Below are 26400 nucleotides of genomic sequence, written 5' to 3' on the forward strand. Positions count from 1 at the left end.
ATAACAGTTTTGGAGACAACATAGGAAGAGGGGAGGAAGAGAGCATTTTTTAGGGTTGCCCAGTGTTATGATGTCAGTAAATGGGAGAGATTAGAGGTTGTCTGCATGGCTGCCGAGTATGGACTAGAGGTAACCCGAGTGACTTGAGGTACTTTTAATACTGATTGGAGTACAGCTTTATGCCTAAACATTTTACCAGTTACTACACATGCCTAGCATTCATATTTTGCATATTCTATATGTATAGCACAATGGGGGTCATCACAGGTGATACTACATGTCTTAGAGCCATTAAACACAGCATTTTTAATAGTCACCTACTACAGGTAATATCAGCCAAGGTACAACGCTAATAATGTTTACCCAGGCTAGTTTTTAAGAATGTTTTTTCTTGTAATAGTGTTTGGTTTTCTTGTTGAATCAATCATTCATCTCTGATGAGAAACTCAAAAATCAGTCCCCTAAAATTGGTTGCTGGCGATTTATCTTCAGATCTCTTTTACTATATTAATAGTGGAAAAACCAGGCTTTGTGTACTGGAATACTCACTCAGCCAAGACTGTCAAACAAAATATAAAAAAAATAAAATAAAAACCTTTCAAAAAAAATAAGGCCCTGGATTTCATTCAAATCCTCAGAAAGGAATACTTGTTGAAATTCAGGAAAAACAAACAACCAGCAAAAAAAAAAGTCTGAGTTCCAATTAAGCATAGTTCTGGATCAGGCACAAGTACTGTAGCCGATAAATACAACATGGCAGGTGTTTTAAAAGCATTGCTGTGAGTGTTCATATCCTATTTGGACTGCTATGGAGGAAATGTGGACAGACAAGAGTTCTTTCTTATGTGCATAACTATGATCAAATCACAACTGTACCTTGTGGGAGCGATACATTGGGAAAGTCCTGGTTATTGCATCTGTGGTGCATTTCCCTGTAAAAATCATGCAGACACATACCATAACACACAAGTATAACAAGCATTGGTGTGAATAGGTCAGGTACTTGGAAATACTAAATTAAAGTACTGAAACCAAGGGGTCAGAATAATTGCAAATCTGGAAGTCAGAATTTGTATATAGAGGTGCAACTGTATCCCTGGAACTGGTATGCTGATCAAGCAAGTAAAAAAATTAATGCCAGGCAGCAGACCAGCAACGTGTTTACGTGTGTGTTAACATTTCCTTTTCTATTGTAACATTGCTCCTGTAGAGATTCAGCACAGTAAGTGAGCAATGCCAAGTCAATTTAGAGACACCATGTTTAAGCAGTGATTTACGGGGTCATAACCAGTGAATCTCACCAATACCAATATGAAAAACAAATGCTGAAACCAACCTTAACCACTTAACCACTAACAACTAGAGCAGTTTGCTAATATGGAATACTGCATACTTAACCACTTGATTAAAGCAAACCTGTACTATGGCACAATACCCTGTTTCCCCCATTATAAGGCATTGGCATCGAGGAGACACACACAGGATCGGGTATCCGAGGATGTCTTATTCACGGGTGAGTGCCTTATTTTAATTATTTTATAAAAAAAAAAAAAAAATCGGGGGTGGCTTATTTAATGGGAATGCCTTATATTCAGGGAAACACAGTAGCACCACACATTAAGTAAAATGTCCGCTACACTGAAGGCACTACAGACGGTCTGGATATTGGCCTAGTATGAACAATGGATATTAATAATCCAAGCTCAAAACTCTAACGATTGGTAGTTGTACCCTCAAGTTTTTTCAGCAATCAGAGCTGGGAGCTGAAAATAACCACACTGTGAAAATAGCAATAATTATGCCAAATAACACATGAATTATGGCTTAGTGAATGGAGCCTTATGTATTCAGACTGAGAAGGTCGATTGCTCCATAACATTGAAGTTATTATGTTTTTCTATGACCATCAGTTCTAATCTGTGTATAGCATTATAAAATCATTTTACCTACCGTATTTCATAACGTCATAGGGATTATTCTTTTATGAGGTTTCCATAAATGTCAGTACTATTGGTTGTTGAATAACTGCACTTTACCTTTGTTTCATTTTTCATAAGTCTAAATATATCCAAGCTGCCACTTATAGTACCCAATAACAAATCTAAAGTTACAGGCCAATCCATAATACACATGGCAACTTATTTTTTATGACTCAACTGTGCAGAGACATAATTGCAGTGGAAAAAAATATATATGTAGTGATAATAGAGGAACTTGGGGTAGCATGCAAAAATTTATTTACACAACTCTAATAACCATGTATGTTTCTAATGCCATACACCACATTATGAGAGAATTCCATGTTGGTGATGCTGGTGTAGAGATATATGCTGTTACACAGCACCCCCGTGTGGTTGAAACCTATTATTAAATTGCATGTTAAATGTGAAATACAATTGCAATTAATCAAAAATTCTACCACCTCTCTAATTTTATTTGCTCCAGTAAAACACAAGACTCAGTAGGAAAGTCTTAGGACTTTATTTGTCATAAACAATTTGTACAGTAACATTGCACTGCGATTTCCTGATTATCCACTGAACTATGTGCAGTGGAATGAAGTGCGGACGGCTGACGAAGACGATTATTCGCCTTATCAGTGAAGGCTGGCAACTGTTGAACATGTGCACATCTGAAAACATTCACAATTTTTAGGGACTAAAAAGGTAAAAATAACAAAAAGCAGCATTTTAGAAGACATCTGCTTCTATGCAAAAGAAGGTTGTGTTTACTGGCCAGGATTTGCTTTTAGGTGTCCTGCAAATTAGAACAGTGATTAACATAAAACAGTAAAAAAAAAATCCTTTTTTGCCACATTAGGAGATAAAAATGTGAACATTATAAGACAAAAGCTCTGTAGTAAATGACTGAACTGTCTTCCCTATGGCAAGTCTTAGAAGTTGTACGGCAGCATTTTGTTAATCTTGTTTAGCTTTATTTTGCTAAACATTATCAATAAACTGCAAGTAAGGAGATGATAAAAAAAATAGACCTCTAATTTTAAAAATTGTGCATAAAGCCGAGTCTAGTGTAAACACAATTATGTCAGACACACAAAGTGAAGAACATGGCTACAAAATGGCAGTATTGACAGGAAATGCAGCCTCTATACATCTGGCAGGACTCAGAAATCTTGGGGCCCCTATGAGATTGCTCCTAGAGGAATAAACGTCTACACTCCACCCAAAGGCTACTGCCTCTATGGTTGTAAAAAAATCCTATTACAATCTACAGCGGTGATTAAGCTTGGAATTAAAAACTGCTTTATAATGTAATCTGGTCTACATCCAAATTTATGTATTTATAATTTGGGAGTGTAGCACAAAGAAATTGTACTACATTGCTAAAATGTGAAGGCTTTTGTGTCCCCACCAATATGGAACAGATCAGTTTAGAATACACATTATAGCGGATAACCCTCGACATAAATCTGAAACCTGGGATAAAAAAATCTGCACAATATTTTGACTGCTAGAAAAGAATTGTGCCTTGGAACAAATAAAATGCAGGATAAACAGATTACTGTCTGGTCATTGAACTTTTAGTGACTGTACATGGAATGTAGTCTCAAGGTATGGAACAATTATTTTTGTCAATATACCTTAGCAGGGAACCACACTAAAGAGAAGACCAAGCCATCAAAAAACAGAACCCATTTGCTGTGGTGTATATACTCTCACTGCATCAGGCTGATTTTCATTTAGACACAAGCATTACATCAGTAGCTGGAAAGCATCATGTGGGATAAAGAAGATGCTTAACACAGAAGCAAACATTAAAAAAAAACATTTTAATGTACAGGGACATTGAGGCTTTGAATAGAAAAAAAAATAAAAAAAAGGCGGTGGACAAAAAAAAAAAAAAAGTTAAATATGAAGAATTTCACACAATTAAAAAAAGACAAGGATAAATGTTCTTAGAGATGGCATACCACAGCAAGTATGTTGAGGGAAATCAAGGCTTGTAGGTCAGCACATGAAAAAAAAAAAAAATCTATAAATGCACTAAAGAGCAACATCTACCACAGCATCAGGGACAGAGACATTTAAGGTGTAAAACCACATATTTGGCATTGAGGTACTATACTATTGCATTCCCCTCCAGTATGCTGCTATTGGGATATCCAATCTATACCTTGAGCACTTTGTTTACAGTCAGATAAAGTTACCCTAATGTGACCTCTTGCAAAGGCCTACATAAAATGTCCCAGTACAAAGAAATGAATACACAAAATGAGATTCCCCTACCTCCCCATTTCAATAAAAAAAAAAGTCACATTGGCAGCTTTTCTGAAAGATTATTACCAAACTATAAAGCTGCGTCGGTTCCAGTGTTTGACATTACAAGGTTCAGAGGTGAGCACTGCACACCATTCTGGAAGCAGTTCATGCAAGCAGTTCCTTCCAGATTCATGGCATAGAAAACACATCCGGTTGTCCAAAATGGTGTGTAGTCATTCTGGTTTGTTATATAGATATTATATATAATATATTTATAAATATAAATCACTGTCACACTGCCTTTCTGTATCATACATGCACTTATATTACACCTTCGCTTCCAATGCCGGCCTCTCCAGGGAGGGAAGGAAGCTTGGACTGACATGAGTATTGTTGCGCAGATAGACGTCATTGTTCCTCAATCAGCAGGACGGAACACACTGCAATTAAGTCACCTCTCATCCACTGTTCAGAACATTCCAAGAAATACTAAGTAGTGCAGGGAGGTATTCCAGTATAAGTTTTTGCCAAGCAGTCTCTGGTGTTACGATGGTGCAGTCCTGTAAGGCAGACTACAGTGTTGAATGGGCTCAGGGGCATTCAAGGCAATGTGTCACCAGTTTGCCTTCACAGCTTTTATGTCACTAACTAGATTCTGAGCCAAGCAGATTCCAAAAATCTGGAAAACAAATAGACAAAAAAAAAGAAATGTTAACATAAAATGTGTCGGTCTAATTATGTCAGTATTTTTATGCCAAAAGCGGTACATTATTTTGCATAGAAGTTTATTTTACATTGAAGGCCTATAGTTCTTAGGCATAACTTACTGAAATATGTCCAATATTTAAAAAATGTAATCAAATAAATAAAAAATAAAAAAAATAAAAAATCTGTTATGATTATTTTTTTTTTTAAATTACACAGTATTTATATAGCACCATCATATTACACAGCGGTGTACAAGGTCCTAAGTCATGTCACTAGCTGTGCCTCAAAGGGGCTCACAATCTAATGTCCCTACAAAGTCATATGTCTTCAATACAGTCAAGGTCAATTTTGGGAGAAGCCAGTTAACCTAACTGCATGTTTTGGGGATGTGGGAGGAAACCCACACAAACATGGGGAGAAGCTGCAAACTCCATTCAGATAGTGTCCTGGCCGAGATTAGTATTACTCTGTATTGTATTCAATACAGTTAGTTAGTATTGAATCCAATACAAAGAGAAGAATCCACTCACAAACTAAGTCTGTTAAGGATTGGTACCACTTGGCTAAATCAAACTCTTAGCAGCACCATCTGCAAAAGCAACCTTTAAGCTAGCTAAGATAAGGAGTTTGCCAACTGTTTGCAGCCTGAAAGAACCTAGCAGTGACAAGTTGGTACCTAATATATTTGACAGTAGGCACTCAGGAATGGATAAATCCTGGTAGACATAGACCAGCATTAGAACTCTCACGCATGTACCACCCTTAGGGACCAGGGTCATTTTAAATTTCAGCTATTCCTGTTTTGTTTTTGTTTTGGTTTTTTTTGCCCTTTTATAGGTTGTATATACACAATGGAGAGGAGAACAGTGTGGCATAGGCATTTTTTTTATTTATTATACAATGTCATTATAAAAGGAACTATATACTAATAACCATCAATACATATATAATTTGGTTAAATTTATCAGAATACAATATTGTTGCACAGTCCTATAAAACAATCCAAAGTTATCCAGTAGAGGGCAGCAGAGAAGTAAACACAACCCTGCCAGTAATTCTGTTTAAGTACACATATTAGGAAGTTTTTAAGTAAACTGAATATTGTCTACATTACATTAATTACTTTCTACAAACACCACATACGAAACTGCAAACACGACCGACATATTGAAAGCTTAACAAAATACAAACCTGTAGTAATGCAACTGCCACAAACACTGCAGCTACTATAATTAAATTGTCTTGAAGCCATTTCTCAAACTGGCCCACACATCCCTTGGTGTAAATATAACTCTGCTGCTCTAGCTCCTGTTCACAAGAAAAAAAATACAGTTATAAACCAGACAAAATACATACTATTAACTTACAAAAGCAAGCAGTACAACTAATATGACTTGTAAAATATAAATACCTGACTTCCTATAGGTTTTAGGTATTCCAATTCAGCAGTACTATCTCACTGCCATGTTATAGTAAAACCCCATGAAGAGTGAATACTCCCTCATAACAGCCTAAGCAGGAGCACAGACCCAAAACATAGGGCACAGAGATCACAACAATGCACACAAGCAATACAAGAAAATGTCAAGTAGATTGGGCACCTGGGTAAACCAGATCAGTTTTAGGTGAGCAAACCAAGGTGTGACACGATAAACTTCCCTGGCGGTTCATTTCTGTCTGGATTTATATGTCTAAAAGCGATACATTGTTTGTTTGAAAATTTATTTTACAGTAGAATATAAAAGTATGAGTATAATAAAGTTTAAACACAAAATCATGTCAAAATAATAAATTAAAAAAAAAATACATTTAATAATAAACTGAAATGATTTTGTGTTTCAAACTTTATTATACTCATACTATTATATTCTACTGTAAACTAAATTTACATGAAAGACAATTGTACTGCTTTTAGACATATAAATTCAGTGTATTGCATTCAATACAGTTATTCTGTATTGAATGCAATACAAAATAATTAGAATTTCCCCTAGCGCCGCCTGTATGCACCGACGTCACCGGAACTCCTGGGGAATAGATTGGAGGAAGAGGATGTTATTGGATGGGCAGGATGCCAATCGGACCAGGTAAGTCTTTATTTTTTACTTTTTTAACTGTGATTCGAGGTTACCGCTTTCTGCAGGCTTTTTTTTACCCTGAGTCACACTTGGGCTTACCACTAGGGAGGTTAAAGCAAACCTGGGCCTACTTTCCTCTAGAAAGCACTGATTCCAGATCCCTGACATGGGGAGAAGTCTAGACAACCCTTTTTAAAGTAAAAAAAATGTTTTTGTTTTATTATTAAAAATTATTATTTTTTTTTTATAAAGGGTGCAGCACTGCCCCCTAATGGGAGCGCAGAGCCTCCTGGGATACCCGTGTCACACATCTGGGGGACTCTCGGCTGCTCCTTCTGCGCATGCTCTTTCATCAATAGAAAAAAAATGCAAATCCCACAGATGCGCAGTGAGAACAGCAATTTTTTTCCTATTCTAAGTCACCCAATCTTGCAGCTGCGCAGTTCGAGATTGGGTGACGTAGGAAGAAGAGCGCGGAAGATGACGTCGATGCCCAGCGCTCCCTCGACCCGATGGAAGAAACCTTCCGAAAGATAGGCCAATCTGCGAAATTGCAGGTAAATGTGATTTTATTGTTGTAAAACTAGACTGGCAGAATTATGCAAAAAGCAAGACTCGTAATAAAGAAATAAAATTAAAAAAAAGTCAGTCAGGAAAAATAAGGAGAAAAGAAACATCTATTAAAATCATTCCTTCTTTGGAAATCGGCTTACCAGTTGTTAATTTCATTTGCATTGAGGCAGATAAAATTGATTCACAATTACTTAAGCTTCCTACAGGACAAATCAATATGCCAGAAGTTTAACTGACTTAGTGGTATATGGTGTTCATACACACATTCAATTTTTCATGTTTGTGAAAGATGCAAGTAACCAGTCTTACCAGCTTCAGCCTCACATCATATCCACACTGAGTGTTGGGAACGTCTTCCTATGGACAGAGAGAGAACTCATCTTAGAAACACAGCTTGCCGATTACAATTTATGTTTTTAACAAAGCCCTGCATATTTCTCCAACCACAGTTTAGATATCTGCTACAAACTGTTACTATACTACTACAGGCTACCTAGTGTTTTTTGTTTCTAGTAATAAGATTGAACTTTTCTAATTTGGAAGGTATTTATTTTTTCTATTTTATAAGAACATTATGGCAGCTACAGCATCAGATATATTTTTCATATTAGCTGCATGTTTGCAAAAAAAAAAAAAAAAAAAGAAAGAAAAAAGGGGGAGCACTTTTGGGTATTTTATTTCTCTCTTTCACAGAGATCACAGTACTGCATCTCCCACAGGTTTTTTTTTTTTTTTAGAGTTTACATCTACTTCCTAGAAAGATACATTTGCTCAAAGAAGACTGCATCATTTAAAGCCTGTGTGGCTATTGAATATGGTCAGCCCTGGTCTCAGCTTCACATTTTGTGACGTCCTATACACATTTATAAAGCTGCACTCATTTCCTCCAGCTGCTTAACCAATGTCCAAGGTCCTGGGTCAGCAGTAAGTGTGTTTGATAAAGTTAGTGAATGCAAAAAAAGTTTCTACAAAGATTACAAACCTAATGCCAGGGTGTTAGAACCTAGATCTGTACTGATTTGCAACAGCGAAAACAACTTCCAGGTCCATCTAAAAATGGAGTAATATGAAAATGTACTGTTTTCTCGCCTACCCCACTCTCATTGTTACATTTAAAAAGCCATAGCAATTTGATTTGGATGTATTATTACCAATTAAAAACAAATGTATAAAGTTTGTGTCTTACACTACACCAAATAATTTAGCTTAGCAGTTCACAGAGCAGTTAACAGAAGCAGTTGAAACAATTGTTGATTTCTGACAGCGTTATGGTGCATGGCACAACTTCCTTTGTAGTGTTAAGTCTTAAGACAGTCTTAGAAAACTTTTTGAATACAACTTTGTACTCATTGGTACATCTGTGATTTTAGGAAAACAAGGTGGAGAGTCCCCAAATATAAGCCTATGTATTAATACTTGCGCAAAAAAGCATCACAGTTTGGACTTTTTAGTTTTAATATTTGTATACTTAGAATTGTAAACATAATGATATATAATCTTAAAAAAAAAATAATAAAAATGTCTGCAGGTTTTCTAAAAGTACAATAAAACACGAAGAACACGGCATCGATCTTTAAAAGTAACCTGCAGTGTGCTAGCTGTAGTAGCCCTAAGACAGTGGGACAAAATATAAATCTCCCCGACAAAGAAAGAAGGCTTCTTACTGCAGGGTCCTTCACACAGCAGGAAAATGGGACTCCACAACGCTCTCTGCTTGGATTAGAGTCTGTACAATTGAAGTAGATATTGAGGTTCCAGTCATTGGGTCCATGAGCACCACAACAAGACCACTGAGAGAAAGGAGAAAAATACAAGTTTATTAGGATTACAAATATATAAAGTGCATATATGCTGCATGGGACCAGGGCAAAGTTTTTTCTAATCTAATCACTTATCCAATTTTGGTGAACCCATGCAAAACGTAGCCTCAGACACCTGATATTAGTGGACAGGAGAGGCACCCAGTGTGATCTCCTGCTGTTACCCATCCGCTTCAAGGTGTGGCGTGTTGAGTAGTTATTTAAATAACTTGTTGCCTTTCATCGGCTCAAACTAGTCTAGCCATTCTCCTTCGACCTCTGGCATTAGCAATGCATTTTCACTTAAACTGGATATTTATCTCTTTTTCAGGCCTGTCTCTGTAAGCTGTATAGATAGTTGTGCATAAAAATACCAGATCAGCAGTTCCTGAAATACTCATACCAGTCTGCCTGGCAATGTAAAGGTTCTCTCTGCTTCCACTAGAGGGCAGCAAAACCAAGGTGTTGAACTAAAAACACAGCTCAACAAAAATCCAGAAAAGACATCAGTTTCATTGAATTGTCTCTAGTTGTTGTGATACAGGAATCGGAATAGACGAAGAAAGGTATCAGGGCAGATGGGATAGACACATGATGGCAGACTACTGCTGGAGCCTTCAACGTGATTGTCTTGATCATCAGCATAAAAGCAAATCATACAGAGTTTTTCAATGACTTCTTTATGATTAGTTCTGTAAATATACTGATTATATAAAATATATTGACATTAGGTATTTCAAAATTTAAATTTTGGATACGCAGGCATATCTAGTTTATTTTTGTTTAATTTTCCTGTTTCATTAGTTTTCTATGAGGTTATTATTGAGGTCATTATTTCAAAAACTAGAGCCAATCCTGCAAAACCAATACCATATTTGGAATCTGTGCATCAAACATAACCTAAAATGACTAATCTGTTTGGCAAGAAAATGTTTATTGACCAGTGTAATTGCTGCAATTATAGAATAAAATGTAAAATGGATGCCCCTTGCAAAAGCTTGGTCACTGACAAAGAACAAATACTAAAAGATTTCCACTTACATATTCCTGAGCAAAATCAATGAGGTTTTGGAGGTCTATATCATCGCGATATGCCTTCACATTGTTGTTAATAAAGAAGTTGAGTTGATCTTTGATCCAGTCCTTAAACACGAAGGCCAGAATCCCTGCAGTCAGCTCAAGGAAAAAGATCAGCCCCAGGAAGACGGAAAACTGCAAAAGGAAAAAGAGAAATCTATGATTACACAAGGGCTTTATAGCCACATTTAGTCTGAACTAAAACAACTATATTTCACTACCTTGTCATTAGGAAAAAAATACAAAGCATGTATGTCTAATTGTTGTTGGTTTTAATTGAGTTAAAAAAATAAAAACAATAGAAGTGACTTCATTTTCATAATTTTCTTCTGGCGATTTAAAATCTGCTGGGCTCCTAACCTTTCCGAGTCGATACAGTCTTTGCCGCACAGAAATTAAAGTCACTGTTGTCAGCTTTGCCCAGTTCTTCCCTGCTGCACTACAGAACATCTTACAGAGCTAGGGATGAGGTGTTCTGTAGTACAATAGCGAAGGCATGGTCAGAGCTGACAACACTGCTCAGGATTTCTATGGTACAGAGCTGGGGGGTTGTCAGCCATAAAAGTTAAGACATTAGGTTTCAACAAGTATTTCCCTCTACTGGTAGTTTCTAAAGAAATACAACACGGAAATGTTCCTGTATTGTGGGAGACATTTTTACATTTTTTTCATAAGTTTCTTTGTGTAAAAACAAAAATTTACATTATGCATAGAGCATAATTGTTGCTCCTCTAGCTCAAAGTCACAATATGCACGATAGGATTCCCTTCTGGGCCCCTTGTGTAAATACCAAAAACATATGCACCGGAAGTACAATGCATACATGGTTGTAATTTACTCTGTGTTGTCATTCCCTCCTGTTTTCACTCCTAGGTTTTGTATGCTCCTGTGCAGGACACAAATAACAGAGGAAATAAGTGCTTGCATCTTATGACTACATTAATTTCTTTGGCTATTCCTGGGTTTTACGTGTCGTATACATATGGAATTTTTATTCTTGTATCGTTACCCTGCAGGAGCTAAAAGGTAAGCCAATTTCAAAGAAGAAATTATACTTTAACATATGCTGATACACAACTTTTGTAAACGTTTGTAGGTTGCACACAATTAGGCCTATGTAAAGAAAGGAAATGATAACACTGATCCCCCTCCCCCACACTTACATGTAGTCAGAACCATGCATGATTAAATGCTCTGTGCAGTGGTTTGCATCTATCAAAAAAGGGGTCAATGGTTGGACAACTATTGAACCAGCAAGAGGGCAATGTCCTCCCAAAGTGCAGTACTGCTTACAGGTAAACAAGTAAAGAAGGTGGCTTGGTCTGAAAGATCACATCTTTTAAGATTATATGGATGACAAGGTGTGTAAATGTTATGTTCCTGGGGAAAAGGTTTCAGCGGGGCTGGAAGAGGCACCTCCAGGAGAACCTTCACCCCTTTCTGCATCACTTAATACAGAGTTACTAAATGTAATGTATGGAACATTAGGTCAATACAAGGGGCCACTGTCATATCAAATTCTACTTAAATAACTAGTAGAAGACACAAGGAATAGATCAAATACCATTTTAGTATGAATATAAAGACATAGAAAATATAAAATGGTATTTATGGACATTTTACATACAGTGGCATTGTCAACTTGGCAAACATAACATGCTTTCTTTATAAGTTAGAGGAACTTTGCCCTGCTGTGTACAATTATAATTACACAATGGGCTAAATCTAGGAATTTAAAGTGTTCTAGGTTGTTGCCAATCAAAGCATGCTACCAAGTTGTACAGCATCACCCTACTGCAAGTAACTCCATTGCCAAACATGGGTAACATAATTCATGCACTTGGTCAAAAAAAACAAAAAACTAACATTAAATATTCTTTAATATAATAACGCAGGGCTAGAAGCAGACTTGTTGATGGTAGTCCACATTGAAACAGTTACTAGAGCAATCAGCCATTTAATATAAGCAGGGCAGCTCTTATCAGAGGATTTGAGTGTTTTGTGTGTTTGAAACCATATAGAACAGATTTATAATTCAAGTATTTCTTACTGAACATATATTTAACTAAGAGGTTGTTAGGAGACACAATGCAAGACCAGCAGTCCTGCATTGAAGGAAGGACAGCAAGGATCTGTCAACATCTCATGAACATTGGACAGAAAAGCAAGGGAAGAATATGGTAACTTACCAAGCAACTATCTTTGTGTGAAAATTAAACATTTTCCGCAGTCCAGAGTAGAGATTTAAAAAGAAAAGACTGATATACTTCAATTCTTTTTGTGCTGGTTGAGAGGATCAGCATGAACAAGACTGGAGAATGCACTGGTTTCATTTCTCTAGTGTGGCTAGTTGGAAACAGTTATATTAAACTAAGTAGAATACTACTTTCAGATTGGCTGTTTATGTGCAGATTTTGCACATTAAAAGAGGACAAAGTGTCCTTTAGGATTCCAGAGATACACATACACATGTACAGTTGCCACGCAAGTACAATGGCAGTGTTAGCACCCCATTCCATCATCGATGCAAAGGAAGACACTTCCCCGATTCATTTGTGGCACAAAAAAAATAAAAAAACAATGGCGTTTTGGTGAGTATAACACAATTTATCTTGTTATTTTCATTAATGAAGGCCACCGATTATATGACCCAAAGATATCTGGGATAACTTACAAACTTTAAAAGTGAGGTGTTCTCCCGTAACGCTCCAATGCAACCTGCGAATCCCAAGATGAACATAACGGCCCCAGTGACCATGAAAAGCCACACAGGGTCAAATCCACCCAGGTCTGTGATGGAGGAAATATTGGAAAGGACCCCCTGTAGGAGAAAAAAAAAAACAATCATATATTACTGCTTCACAAAAAAAACTTTTGAAAACTAAGCAATAAAAGCAGGAACATGCTCATTATGTAAAAGTCTAACAGACAGATTAAATACAGATCTAAGGAGGAGAGGACTGTAGCACTTGTTCTGAAACGTGCCTTTGAGAATCTGTGCAAATACCACATCAGAGAAATGAAATATATATCACACACATGGCATGCTTTTTACACCTTCATTTTCACCTGGTGATCCTGCCAGTATTACACTTCCTAACGTACAATGACAGCGTTCTATTTACTGTACTGCGTCATTGAGACATGAGAAGCATAGTCACAACAGGACAGAAACCATGTTAGGACTACTGAATAACAATCCTCCATAATGAGGCATAATGAACTGTGCAGGGACAAGAGAGCTTGGGATAAGTCTGCAGTGGACAAGGAGAGAAGATTGTTTTATATTTCCAAAAAAATGAACAGGTATGTTTTTTTTATTACAGCCATGGAACAGATACACAATGCTCTCTGTGGTATTTATTTCACAAGTACAATACAGACTTAAAGCGTACCTTTACTCAGAATTTTCACTTTACATAAAACGGTGGAGAACCCTTTTATGTGGGGGTAACAATTCAGTTTTTTTTTGTTTTTTAAAGGGTGCAGCACCGCCCCCTAATTCTCGGCCACCTAGGCGGTCAAGAATAAATGGGAGTGCAAAGCCACCCGGGATACCTAAGTCAGGCATCTCGGGAGGCTCTTGGGCACTCCTTCTACGCATGCCCGAGCATCTCGGGCATGCGCGGAAGAAGCCTTTTTGCTAAAAGAAATAAAATTTGGCAATTTTTTTTTCATCATACGTCAACCTATCTCGTGCCTGGGTCGGGTGACGTAGGATGAAGAACCCAGGAGAGAAGACAAAGATGGCGTTGCCCGGAGGGCTAGCTCTGACAGTTGTCGCGGGACCAGATGCTGGACACCTCCAGAGTGATCGGTCTGCCCTGCAGGATTGAAGGTTTTTTGGGTATAGTTCCTCTTTAAGTATTTAACTCACAGAGATTTGTTAATTTAGTTTTCTAGAAGAGGTTTGGAGGTTTTCCTAATCAAGTGAAAGGGTAGCTAATTTAAATGTCAAATGTTAAAGGCCATGGAAAGATTTGTCATTGTTATCTTTGAAAACGGGGAGGCTTGTTCATTTCAGCACATCACGTCTGCGTCCATACTGTTAGTTTTGGAACAGGATCTATAAAATGCATGTTTTTGGATTACCTCCAGCTACTTCCTTTTCTGAATAATGCTTTGAGATAGGGTCTCTCTGAACTTTATAGCTTTATTCTTTAGTCATGACCAGTCAAACAACAGGGGGTAAAGGGGAACTGGGGATTAAAATGCACACTGACAAAATAAGGATTCTGTGAACTGTTTAGTCTTCTGTGCGCTACTAGCTGGCGAATTATGGGAACCTATTGTTCTTGCTGCTTAACAGAATCCCAACTTCATGGCTTCCGGAGTGCAAATGTTCATTAGGACAATCATATTGTCAGTAGAATAAGGTGGATTGTAGATCTCTCATAAGAGAGCTGGATTGTTTCTACTCCTTATACTTTTCCCACACAATAGATCATCTCAATATAGTTCCTACAGTCCCTATAACATTTAAATCCTTTTTTAATTATTACCTTAATAAGTTATAAAAAAAAATATTGATCATGTTCCGAGGACTACAGAACCCCAACTATCTATAAAATGGACAAGATAGGTAGCTCCCAAAATTTCTCAAGCTCTCATTTAAAATGTTCACTGTGCACCACAGCTGGCATTTTGAAGAAGTATGCCATGCATTGTACTTATTTTTGTCTAAAAAAGAAAATGCTTTGTTTTCCCAACACACCGGAAAAACAGCGATAATGCTTAATATATTAGAGTTAAATGATGTAGTGCTCGAATCTGGCAAGAACTAAAGATCATATCAAGGCAATAATATAATGGTGAGTGTTAGAACCCTTGTGATCCTATCAAGAGGTTTGCTTTTTGTCCATCTAAGGCAGGGGTCATCAAACTTTTTTGGCCACTAGGCCATTTCACGGGTGGGCAGGAGCACACTAGGCCAGACTCTCTCTCGAGTCCTGCCCTAATGGCTCTGCCCCCCACCAGGAACACCCCCTGAAGGGAAATCCCTCTGCTTCACAATGCATTTGGAAGAGAGGGAATGTTCCCTATTTACCCCAGCCGGCTTTGACACTTCCACCGCCGGGGTAAATAGGGAACATTCCTTCTCCGTATGCATTGCAGAGAAGAGGGTTTTCCCTTCTGGGAACCACAGCAAGAGGAGGCTCAAGAGCCGCATGCGGCTCCGGTAGTTTGTTCTGGCCTAATACTGGCCAGCAAGAGCCGCAGGTTGCCGGCATTAGGCCGGATCGGCCAGAGAGGGTTAGGCCGGAACAAACTCCCGGCTAAGCCGTATCTGGCCTAAAGGCCGGAGTTTGCCAACCTCTGATCTAAGGGTACACACACGCGCAATATTTATCATTGCAAAGGAACGACTAACGGTTGAACGTCTGATAATCGTTAACAAAAAAAGTGAACGACAGACCAACGATGACAAACGTCTTTGGAAACGAGCCGCCGTCCAGGCGGATCCGATTGGGTGACGATCGTTCACCATCTATTGTGTGTACTGTCGTTCAGTGATCATAGATGGTTCTGTGGTACACTTTCTCCAGTACGCGTCACTTCCTGCATCGTTCAAACGATCATATCCAGTGTGTGTACATTATTGCTGGATTTTCTTTGAACGATTGTATAGTTTCAGCATGTACAGAATTGTGCACTATACGATCAAAATATTCGTGAATAATTGTTGAACTGTCCTTAATGGTTCATTATCCAACGATAATTATTGCACATGTGTACATAGCCTAAAGCCTTTATGATAAAGCCAAACTGGCACTTACCTTCTCTGCCCATGCCCACAATCCAATCGCCAGGAAAGCAGCTCCTAGCAACTATAAAAAAAGGAGGCAACAGGTTAGAATACAACATTATAAAACCAAAAAGTACTCAGTCCAAAACACATATTACATTTACAACATCCCAAAGTCCAATTTTCAGTGAACCGTTTTTATCTGTCAAAAAGTTTAAAGATTTGTTCAGCTGCTTTTGTGAGTTACCTTTGTCATGTAGGAAAGTGAGGTCCTAGATGCCCCTAGTTTTAGGAGACATTTTTGGAAGAATCAAGAATTTACAAATGAAGTTTCTACTCCTCACGGTTTTATAGGTGTTTGCATGCATCTTTGTCAAGCATTACAGGGGTTTATAAAATAGCACCAGGTGGCAAGTGGTTTAGATAGGATATCTATTAGGCAGTAAACACACTCCATTTAGACTGATTGAGTGAATTCTTCTAAAAAAAAAATCACTTCCTTGGCATTTATACCAATCTAAAAAAAAAAAATCTGTATTTAATCCAATGATCTGGAACAAGTATGCAGATCAAGAGTTTCAACTTTACACTGACATGAAGAGATGCATATTTGTTCCAGAGTGGAGACAAGTACTAAGATCTTGCAACTAACATTTTCAGGTGGTCAAAATAAAAATAAAAAAAAACACTTTAAAATGGTTTTGTGTCATTTCATTCACTGGATAAAGAATAGACTGTTACAACCCGACCTTTACAGAACAAAAGGCCATAGTTCTCTCACAGTGCAATATTCAGCACTGCACAAAGAATTTACTCCCACAACACTATCACATTCTAAAGATCTTGCTTTCTCTTTTTGTCCTGCACAATTGCCTAAGAAAAAGAACCAACAATAACCACATTGTAGACATCTTATCAGCTCAGTACAGAAACAGTTAACCCAAAAAGGTAAACATGACTCTAAAACAATTTAGTAAGATGCATTTACCATACAGCCTCCCATGATTTTCATAAAAAGGAGACACTCAATTGTAGCAAAACTGTTTTTGGCATTAGTTCCTTACATTGTCACCAAAACTATCACAGTACATAGACACTACAGCCAGGGTTCTTCTATGGGTAAGAAAGACCAGAGTGGGAGGTGCCGGCATTAGTGTAAGACAGAAGACTTCTGAGGCAAGAAGAAACAAATGAAAGTAGTGACCTGAACAAAACCTTGCAAAGGAATTGGTAGCATCAAGTATGGTCCAAGGTTACGTACACATTTCAGATGTATCTTGTCCAATCATTGCTTCAGGGCAGGTATCAGACGAGACTCTGGCATGTGTACAGAGCTTGTCGTCCATGGATGCGTCCTGGCAGATCCATGAATGTCGGACATCAAATGACTGCAATACAAGGGAAGGGGAGAGCGTGCAGGGGGTGTTGATCGCTCGTTCTCCATCTTCCCTCTTCATAGAGCAGGATGGCGCAATATGTACAGCACTCATTCATGCATCTTTCAGTCTTCTGTCGTTGGAAAGGAGCTTAACGTGGAACATTTTTAAGATCCAGTTGCAAACATTTTTTTCACCCTTTGATTTTCATGGCACACTATGAGCCTTTCACATTGTGAATTACAAGCTGCAGCAAGTCAAATATAGCCTGCAGAATTTATGGCATCATCAAAACCATTCCTTCCCCAGCCTTATGGTCCCTGGGCTGCCCCTTTCATTTGTTTTAGTTCCTACACTCAATTATGGAAGCTCAGTATTACAGGTGGATGTTACCACAAGCTTTTCCTTTTCAGGAATCCATGTATACCACACTGCCAGCCATAACCTCCCTGTAGTGCAAAGAAACACAGGAACCTAGCAATAAAGTCTATTGGTTTATGTAAAAGGTATGTAGTGAACACAAAAGTTTTGTTTCCTAATTTTATTAGCATTTTGATGGGTAAAATGGAGGAATCAGGGACAGCAAAATATAAAGAAATTAAAGTTCAGCTTTACAAAGGGGAAACAATTGCACCACATGAACAAATGACTGGGCCACTACTTATAGGGCGCTTACATGTTACAACCTGACAAACTCTTTCTGGGGTCGTTTTGATACCAAATTACCACATCATGTATTTACATGTCCAACACAAACCTAAATTTTTTCACAGCACACCAGTGCAACTATATTACCCTGCACATCAATAGTTTGATGACCATTGTGTTCAACCACAAACACCATAGGAAGCACACCCCACAGCAAATATAGAAATGCATCTAACAAATAAAAAGCCTACAGGGTAACAGTCATTCTTACTGGCTCTAGAAGAAAAAATTGATGTTTTTGTGTGAAGGCATACAGTCATTTAGTAAATATAAATATGGGAAACACAGACTGGGGCCGGGTGAACACTGCTACATTAATGTCTGCGCTAGTTGGTGCCCTGCAGTGCCAATCAATTTCACAACATCCCAGTGCACCTTACTGGCAGACATACATTGCAGAACAGGGCAATGCTAACACACACACACACAAATATGTATGATAAGGAACATGTCCAGCCATGTTTTTTGTTGATAAGGGAGGGGCACAATTAGAGATGTCAGTCAGCAAAGCAAGTTACAGCAGAAAAATATAAACAAGCATATCTTTTCAAGGAACAGCACATGCCTTGATTGTGATAAGCAGGATGCTGTCAGGCATGCACATTTTAGTTGCAACAGGCACTTCATAGGCAGAAACAGTGGAGATGTACTTCACTGCTGACTGACAATCTTTTTCGGCTTTTGATCCAATGTAAGGCTGTAATCAAAAATAGTTTACAATTTACTCATGCATTAGGAAAACCATTTTCACCATGCTGAAAATATATAAACATTTTCATAATGTGAGATCAATGAGCAGATAGCTTCCTCAGATAACCGTAAAGTAAACCATCAGCTTCAGGCAATTTTTTTTTTTATAGGACTTATCGCTAGGATGATTGCTGTCTTTCCACCTTTAGACATCTGCACTTTTGTAATAAGAAATTCTTTTACATTATTCACCTGGAGCCTGTAAAAGGTAGAATATTACACCATTGTGACAGGTCTGCTAGGGCTGATTGGTGTCTAATTTTGGGAAATTCTTCCAGCAAGTAACCTAAGACACAGTTGGGAAATGAGCAAAACAGTATTGCCCCTTTTCACTGCACATGTAAAACTGAAAGTGTATAACATGAACCTGGGCTTTGTTTAGGTAAGATAAAGTACAAGGTTCACATTAGGTGGACTCCTGCAGTAACATATACTTGGCCTCCCATTTGCCTGCAGGAGCAAAGTGAATCAGTCATGTGAAAGGTTAAAGTCATCCCCCGAAGCAATGTATACCTGCCTACTCCTCTCTGCCAGGAAAAGCAGTCATGTGTAAGCTTCAAGGTGATCATAGATCCCTAAAGGGCTAAAGCTACGTACACACTTCCAATTATTATCGTTGGAAAACGAACGACGAACGATCAGGCATGACACAATCAGTATGGAGTTTATATGTCCTGCCCACGATTGCATTGGGTTCAGGCTCCTACACATATCAGTAAGGATCTCCTCCCCCCACAATAATAAGACGCAGCTTAATAACACAAAGGGTTTCTGAAGGCTATGGCCACCAGCAGGTCACAGATCTGTGGGGGGATATACTATACGCTTAGAGCCCTATGAGAGAAAAGCTCCATGAGCAATGCTTTAAAAACCTTTACAATTCATCAAATTTAAGAGTTTACAATGAAGGGTATCCAATGGGTTATTGCCAAATGCAAACACATCAAACGTGTATTTAGATTGACACATGCATGGGCAAGCATCAACTTTGTAGCCTGATGGAGAGATCCTGGTACCCATGCAGTTTTTATGCCATGTTGACTAGTTTGACTGCAATCGGGCTCTGCAACCTTCCACAAGGTTCTAAATGTTGCAATCTAAACATTTAGGGAGAGAAGAGAACAAAAGTTTGTTTTGCCTGCAAAAGACCAATAACATCTCTATAGCAAAGTCACTTGGCTGAACTAAAGGACTACTTTTTTTTTTTTTTTTGAAAGATTATACAAATTCTTGACATTGTGAAATGACATGGAAGTATTCAAGAAAGGTTGTAAAAATTAGAGAAAAACCCAAACAAATACACTATTGTTTTATCTCCATTTGAGAAATTTATCTATAATTTTCTTTACATTTTACCATTTTTCATTTTTCTTTCCATGCGACACCTTATCATTGGTAACAGAGGTTGGGAAATATCAAAAAATACAATTTTTATTTACTATTGGCCTAAAGTTGGGCTGTAAAACTGGTAAAGGATATATTAGAATAATGTCAGGATGTCACATAGGAGGGCAAGTAAAACTCTATTTCTGTGTCTTCTAACAGGTTTTGTTCAGGAATTTACAGCCAGCTTACTTAACCAACATCAGAGGATAATCTGAAAAGCTAAAGCAACATATCACAATAAATCCAACTACTTGCAAATTAGAACACTGAACTGTACCCAAAATAAAGCACCAGTTTTTGGAAGAAATGAAGAAATGGAATAGAGTACTTAACCGGTACTATATATCTGTGATCACCAAAACCCGCAACAAGCAGGCACAAGCAACAAGCAGGCACAAGCAGCACTTAACACAATGAAACTGCCACCATTTATCCCCATTGTTGTCTATAGAACGTCATACTTTTCAAATGATATATTAACACACACACACACACACACTATATACATAATTATGCCCATTAAAAGGGATGATCCATTTGCTGGAAATAGTCTCTTCAATGTGTGCTCTTCCTCCCTCACCTATGTAGAATTTGTAATTATCCTTGATGTAGTTAGGATTAGAGGCACAAACTGCTTTTTGCTCAAGGAATCCCCAGCAACCTCTGGAGGAACCCTAGTTGAGAAACACTGCTACATCATATGGAATCTATGAACGGTAGCCAATAAAGGTGGAAAAAATATACACAAATGTAGCAGTTTCGGAGACCAGACCATTCCAGTGTTCAGAATAAACACTGATAGTTGATCACTGCTAATTCTAATCGCATTTCAGTGCAAAATTGAATACAAATAGTATATAGAAGAAAAAAGGTGGTCAGAAAATCTGCTTTACGGGCCGAAGTTACCGTTACCTGCTCACGGCACTACATTATTTCCTGCGTGTCACATGGTAACATCAGTTGAAGTTGTAGGATAATAAAAGTCAGACATTTTACAGCATTTCTGTATTACAGTAAAAACCATGTGTCCACAGGGGAAGCCATAACCTGACGCAAGTGTCGAGCAACTGCAGGACCTCAATCTGTTAACAGGAAACTAAAAAGGTACAAAAGGTTGGAGTTGTGTTTGTTTTCACAGCTACGGCCAAGCACAGTTACACAATAGATTTTGGAGTCTGTCAAGTTCAGTTCCAAAAGGTAAAACTTAGAGCTTACACTAATCAACATACTTGCTGCAAAAATGCATCTGCTGAACTTTAAATTTGTTTAAATAAAAGTTTAGAAATGCTTTAACCTATGAATGACCAATGTGAAACTCTGTAGATTCTCTTGTACATTAGGTGTATATTGCCACTTTGTCTATAAAGTTTTGCCGTTTGTCTCCTATAAATAAGCACAGCATTTTGCAAGTTACATATCTGAAGCATAACCTACCAGAGCCCCCAACATAAGAAACATTCTACATTTGGAATCAATTATATAGTTGCAAGGCAAGCAAGACATAAATCAAAGCGGCAGCATAAAAGAGCTTGTTTGGTACTCACACTGCATCCATCATTAAATGCTATAAGTCTTTATAAACCCCTGCTTTATCACTGAAATATCTAAATTGTACACATACAGAATATATATATATATATATATATATATATATATATATACACACACACACACACATTTTCTGTGGTGCTTTGTAGCTCCTCAACCCAGGGGTGGTTTTACAGAAGATATTCAAAGAAAGAAACTGTACACATCACTTAATGAGCCAATGTATTGATAAAAGAGGCTTATCATGCCAATCAGGCAACTAGCTTTTACAGAACACTCATCTTTATCTCAGGATCTTTATTAAAATCAAGGTACATGAGAAATAAAAGCACTGCCACTGTTCATGAAGTTACTTTTAATAAATCCCATGCTTACACACAATTATGAGTTATACATATAAACAAGACTTTTAATTAAATCATTAGTCAACCATCTTGGCAATTACTTTAAGGCCGATAATAAAAAAAAAAAAAAAAAAAAATTGTAAGGACTTGCCGTTAATTATCTGAAGAAATGTAATATAGTAAAGCCCATCTGCACAAAATATACACATGCAAATAATACTGAACTATTAGGAGGCAAGCTACTCTCATTTGCTTGGAAAACGTGGTGAACACCATCAAATTTTCATTTAACAAGACAAGCACAAGATCCCATAAAGGTGCACATAAAATGGATCAATGTCAAATCATTGAACAATTGTGGCACCAATGTGTTACTGTGAATGTCTGGAAGACAATTAAACAAGTCAGAAATAATTCTAGTGTTGTTTGCTAGAAATACAGCCAGATGTGCAGAGCCTATTTTGGTGTGCACATCCAGGTGTTGTCAGCCCATTTGTTTTTATTGGACTGTAAGCAAAAAGTGTGTATGTTAGCACACACAATTATGGTTTAAAAACAACTTTATTAGCAGTATGCTTTGTGCACAACACATCAATCAGGCTGTGCCACACTACAGAAGCAAGCAGCACATCAACCACAAATATTGCTGTAAAACACCAATGGTTGCATATTGGCCACTGGAGGTTAAAACAGAATTTTTTGGCCCATATGTGCCCCAAATGGGAGATTATGTTCCGAAAGTGGATCTCTCCAAAGAAAAATGTTTTGGGAAACACAAAAACAAGTTTCTTAATTGAAGATTTTGTCTATATTCTTGTGATGATGGCAACTAGAAGTGTTTTGTCATATTAAAAACACATTAAGCTGTGGTCAAAATGATGAACTAGGGTCCTGAAACAGAGCAGGTCAGGCAAAAGGCAATGCCAAGACGATCAGTTATGATGTAGAAAAACATTAATCCCCGTCTACAGGCAAGGATAAGATCCCCAATTTTATTTTAAATAAATAGAATTATTTTTACATAGTTTAGTGTGCAGTCATGTCACCCTCACTGATGCCCCTCCTAGGGGTGAAGACTGTTGATCCTGAGCTACAATGTGTACCCACACCAATACCTGGCACTCTTGTCACAACATCATGTTACTGCAGTCTTCAGGAATGGCAGGTACTGCAAAGGCAGAGGAAAGTGTCTATGTCACCCAAACAGCAACCTGAGCACCTAAACTGAACAAAAGAAAAGCCACACACACCTTTTTCTAATCTAATATGACGATTTTTTGGGCTGTAGACCTAATGCCCGGGGTTTAGCTTTAACCCAATGTTTTTTTAAACTTCTCAGTTTAGCAAGTATTAAATCATTAAGCCTGGTTTCCATGGTTTTCTGAATTTTGCACATGTACCTTGTCCAGCTAGTCAATTTATAACCTTCCCAAGAGAAAATCAAAGTTAAAATGTAGCAATTTTATGTCAATGTACATTAACTAGAGAGTTACACAATTGTATGATCAACTGACCAAATGTAAATATTTGGATTTTCTGTGTCCATGGTAATGTCACCACAGCAACAGAGAGAGCTTAATTTACAGGTGGAGGAAAGGTGGGCAATTACTGATCAGCGTCATACTAACACACTATTACAAACAGACATTGGTTTCAAACACAGCCATCATTTCAGCTGATCTTTAGAAATGCAGGTGCTACAAGATCTAAATCATTCATTCACGCTAAAAGTGATTTTCCGTCAATGGCAACATGAAGATATAGGAGAAAATTGCCTTCAATACAGCCTGTTTACACCAACGTACACACCATCACAAAGCAGTCAGAGAAAGGAGAGGATTCACACTGGGCAGATCCTGGGCATACATAGAACTGGAGGGATGCTCAGGATTCCAGTGTACCTTTGGGTGAATATACCATGGCTTTCCCTAGGGATATAGCACAACACTGATGATCCCCAACACCCCTTTCTACCACAAACCATAGATTCATGCAAGAAAATTTTCCCATAGACCTGGGGGATTCATAGAAAAATGTTCTTGCATGAAACCATTTTGGGGTGTTCTTGGGGGCGCCTTACACAAATAATAAAATGACAGCAGAGAGGACACAAGTCCTTCCCATCACAGTAAAGGCTGAAGCCGACAGACAGCCGAGTCCCACAGCCCAGTACAGGTCTCAAGGCTCGGTTGGTGGTTGAGTGAATGAGCATAGCCACCCTAGGCTAGAAAATGGTATTCACAGAACTAGGAGTAGAAATAAATACATAGAAAAAAAGTGGAAAGATATGTAGGCACCATATATTAGGATTACTGGGCTGACACCTATTAAATGTTTGTAATATAATTAAACCCAAATCATACCAGTAACATAAAGCCTAACTAGGAAGAATGCAAAAAGGGAACTCCGTCTCCACTGGCTGCACACTTGTTCAAAGTTAGTGACTAACATTTATAAAGTAATAGACGTGCAGCGCCAGGCAACGAGCATATTCCAGAAATCAAAAATGGCAGCCAACGATATCAACAAAGGTTTATTTACATCAAAAACCAAACAACATTTTATCTCCTCGTAAAATTTGCCCTTTGCTTGTCATCTATGTCCAACTGCGCATTTAGAACCAAGAAAAGAAGTGGCCTCAAAACATCTGATTTATGGTAACACTTTAGACATAAAGGATTATAATAAACATCTGCTTGACCAAAGCCACCACTATAATGGAGTTTTGCTTTATGAGGACACTCCAAAACCAATTTGTAGCTGGCTTTAAAGCATCAGCAAGACAGCAAACAATACCCGGGACAAGATTATGGCAAGGATCCATTCTAAAACCAATTATTGGCGTGTAAACAATACACATTGTGTAAAGGGGTGAATCCCACCATTCATCCCGATGCTGGATTCCCCAGCCCCCATTACACAGCGATCTCTCATCCTGATATTCTCCGATCATTTACAAGGAAGGTTCCTATGGGCAATTTACAGGCGATCGGTAAAGAATTCCCAAACCCCAACACATGGATAGAAGGCTCCACTGTGCTGTTAACATTGATCTATGGCTGGGAAATGAAAACACGGCCACCCACACAAATATACATCCTGTACAACTTAACCAGATGACGGCCAGCTCCAAGTCAGCACATCTTTGGGCTCTGACTGCAGTATCGGACGGAAATAGGACAATCGTACGGCGATTTCATATCTTAGAGACCTCCAAACTCATGGAAGCCACCTACCCCTATTTGTTTATATCGGGGTCACTACAAGTCTTGGTGGTGGGTTGCTTTGATGGGTTCAGCCGTCTCTGCTGTTGGAATTGGCCATGGATCTGAGATAATAGCTTTTCTTTCAGATCATTACCCCAACCAGGGACAAACAATGGAAAGTGGCAAACAGAAAGGCCAGCTCAGCCACTGTGACTACATTACCCCCAGGCAGCAAACAAAAGCCTCAGTCTTCCCACACTTCCCTCCTTCACCAAAGTCACCAAGCTGCACGGAACTCACCCAGAACACTATGTTGAAGCCGAACAAGAAATACTTGACACAGCAGCTGACTTCTGGTCCCTTGAAGTGCTGGTGTTTGCCAGACATGGCTCGGATCCACAGAGCAGCAGGGCAGCAGCAATCCAATCACACACAGATGACAGGCGAGCTGCTGCGGGGAAGGATACACAGGGCAGGATTATGGGGAAGGTAGGACGACTCCCGCGAACCTAATAACGCTGGCATTGGGAGGCTGCACAGAGCACAGGGAGAACAAGGCCGCCCTATTGTTACAGCTCTTCCTGGGGTCCCAGGCACGGGATAGCCATGTCCGCTGTGCAGCCTTGTCCTGCTTTATGCACTGCGCCGTCTAACTCCGCCTTCCCTCCCAGGGGCGGGCCTCACCTAGCGACATCTTGTGGTCACAATAGAGTATAACATCCTACTATATAAGCTCAGACCAGCCCTTGGTAAACATTGTCAGTCAGTGAGGCTGCTAGTGGTGTCCATCATAAGGCCTTTTCACACTGTGTGTGGGGAGACAAATGTGAAGAGAAAAATGTATTGGAGCAGATTCTGCTGCATTAATATTGAACTTGTTA

General features: G+C 38.4%; 1 protein-coding gene across 1 annotated transcript; it reads right to left on the bottom strand.

Annotated features, from left to right (window-relative positions):
- Positions 1-2465: 2465 nt before the first annotated feature.
- On the bottom strand, positions 2466-26168 carry TSPAN17 (tetraspanin 17). Its single transcript, XM_072401039.1, has 8 exons — positions 25820-26168; positions 16233-16283; positions 13130-13276; positions 10420-10590; positions 9244-9369; positions 7889-7936; positions 6120-6236; positions 2466-4899 (listed from the first exon to the last, which is right to left on the bottom strand). Exons 1-8 carry the CDS (start codon positions 25904-25906, stop codon positions 4834-4836), a joined length of 813 nt encoding a protein of 270 aa, XP_072257140.1. The 5' UTR covers positions 25907-26168; the 3' UTR covers positions 2466-4833.
- Positions 26169-26400: the final 232 nt, after the last annotated feature.

Source organism: Pyxicephalus adspersus, chromosome 2 (genome assembly GCF_032062135.1).
Source record: "Pyxicephalus adspersus chromosome 2, UCB_Pads_2.0, whole genome shotgun sequence".
Lineage (NCBI taxonomy): Eukaryota > Metazoa > Chordata > Amphibia > Anura > Pyxicephalidae > Pyxicephalus > Pyxicephalus adspersus.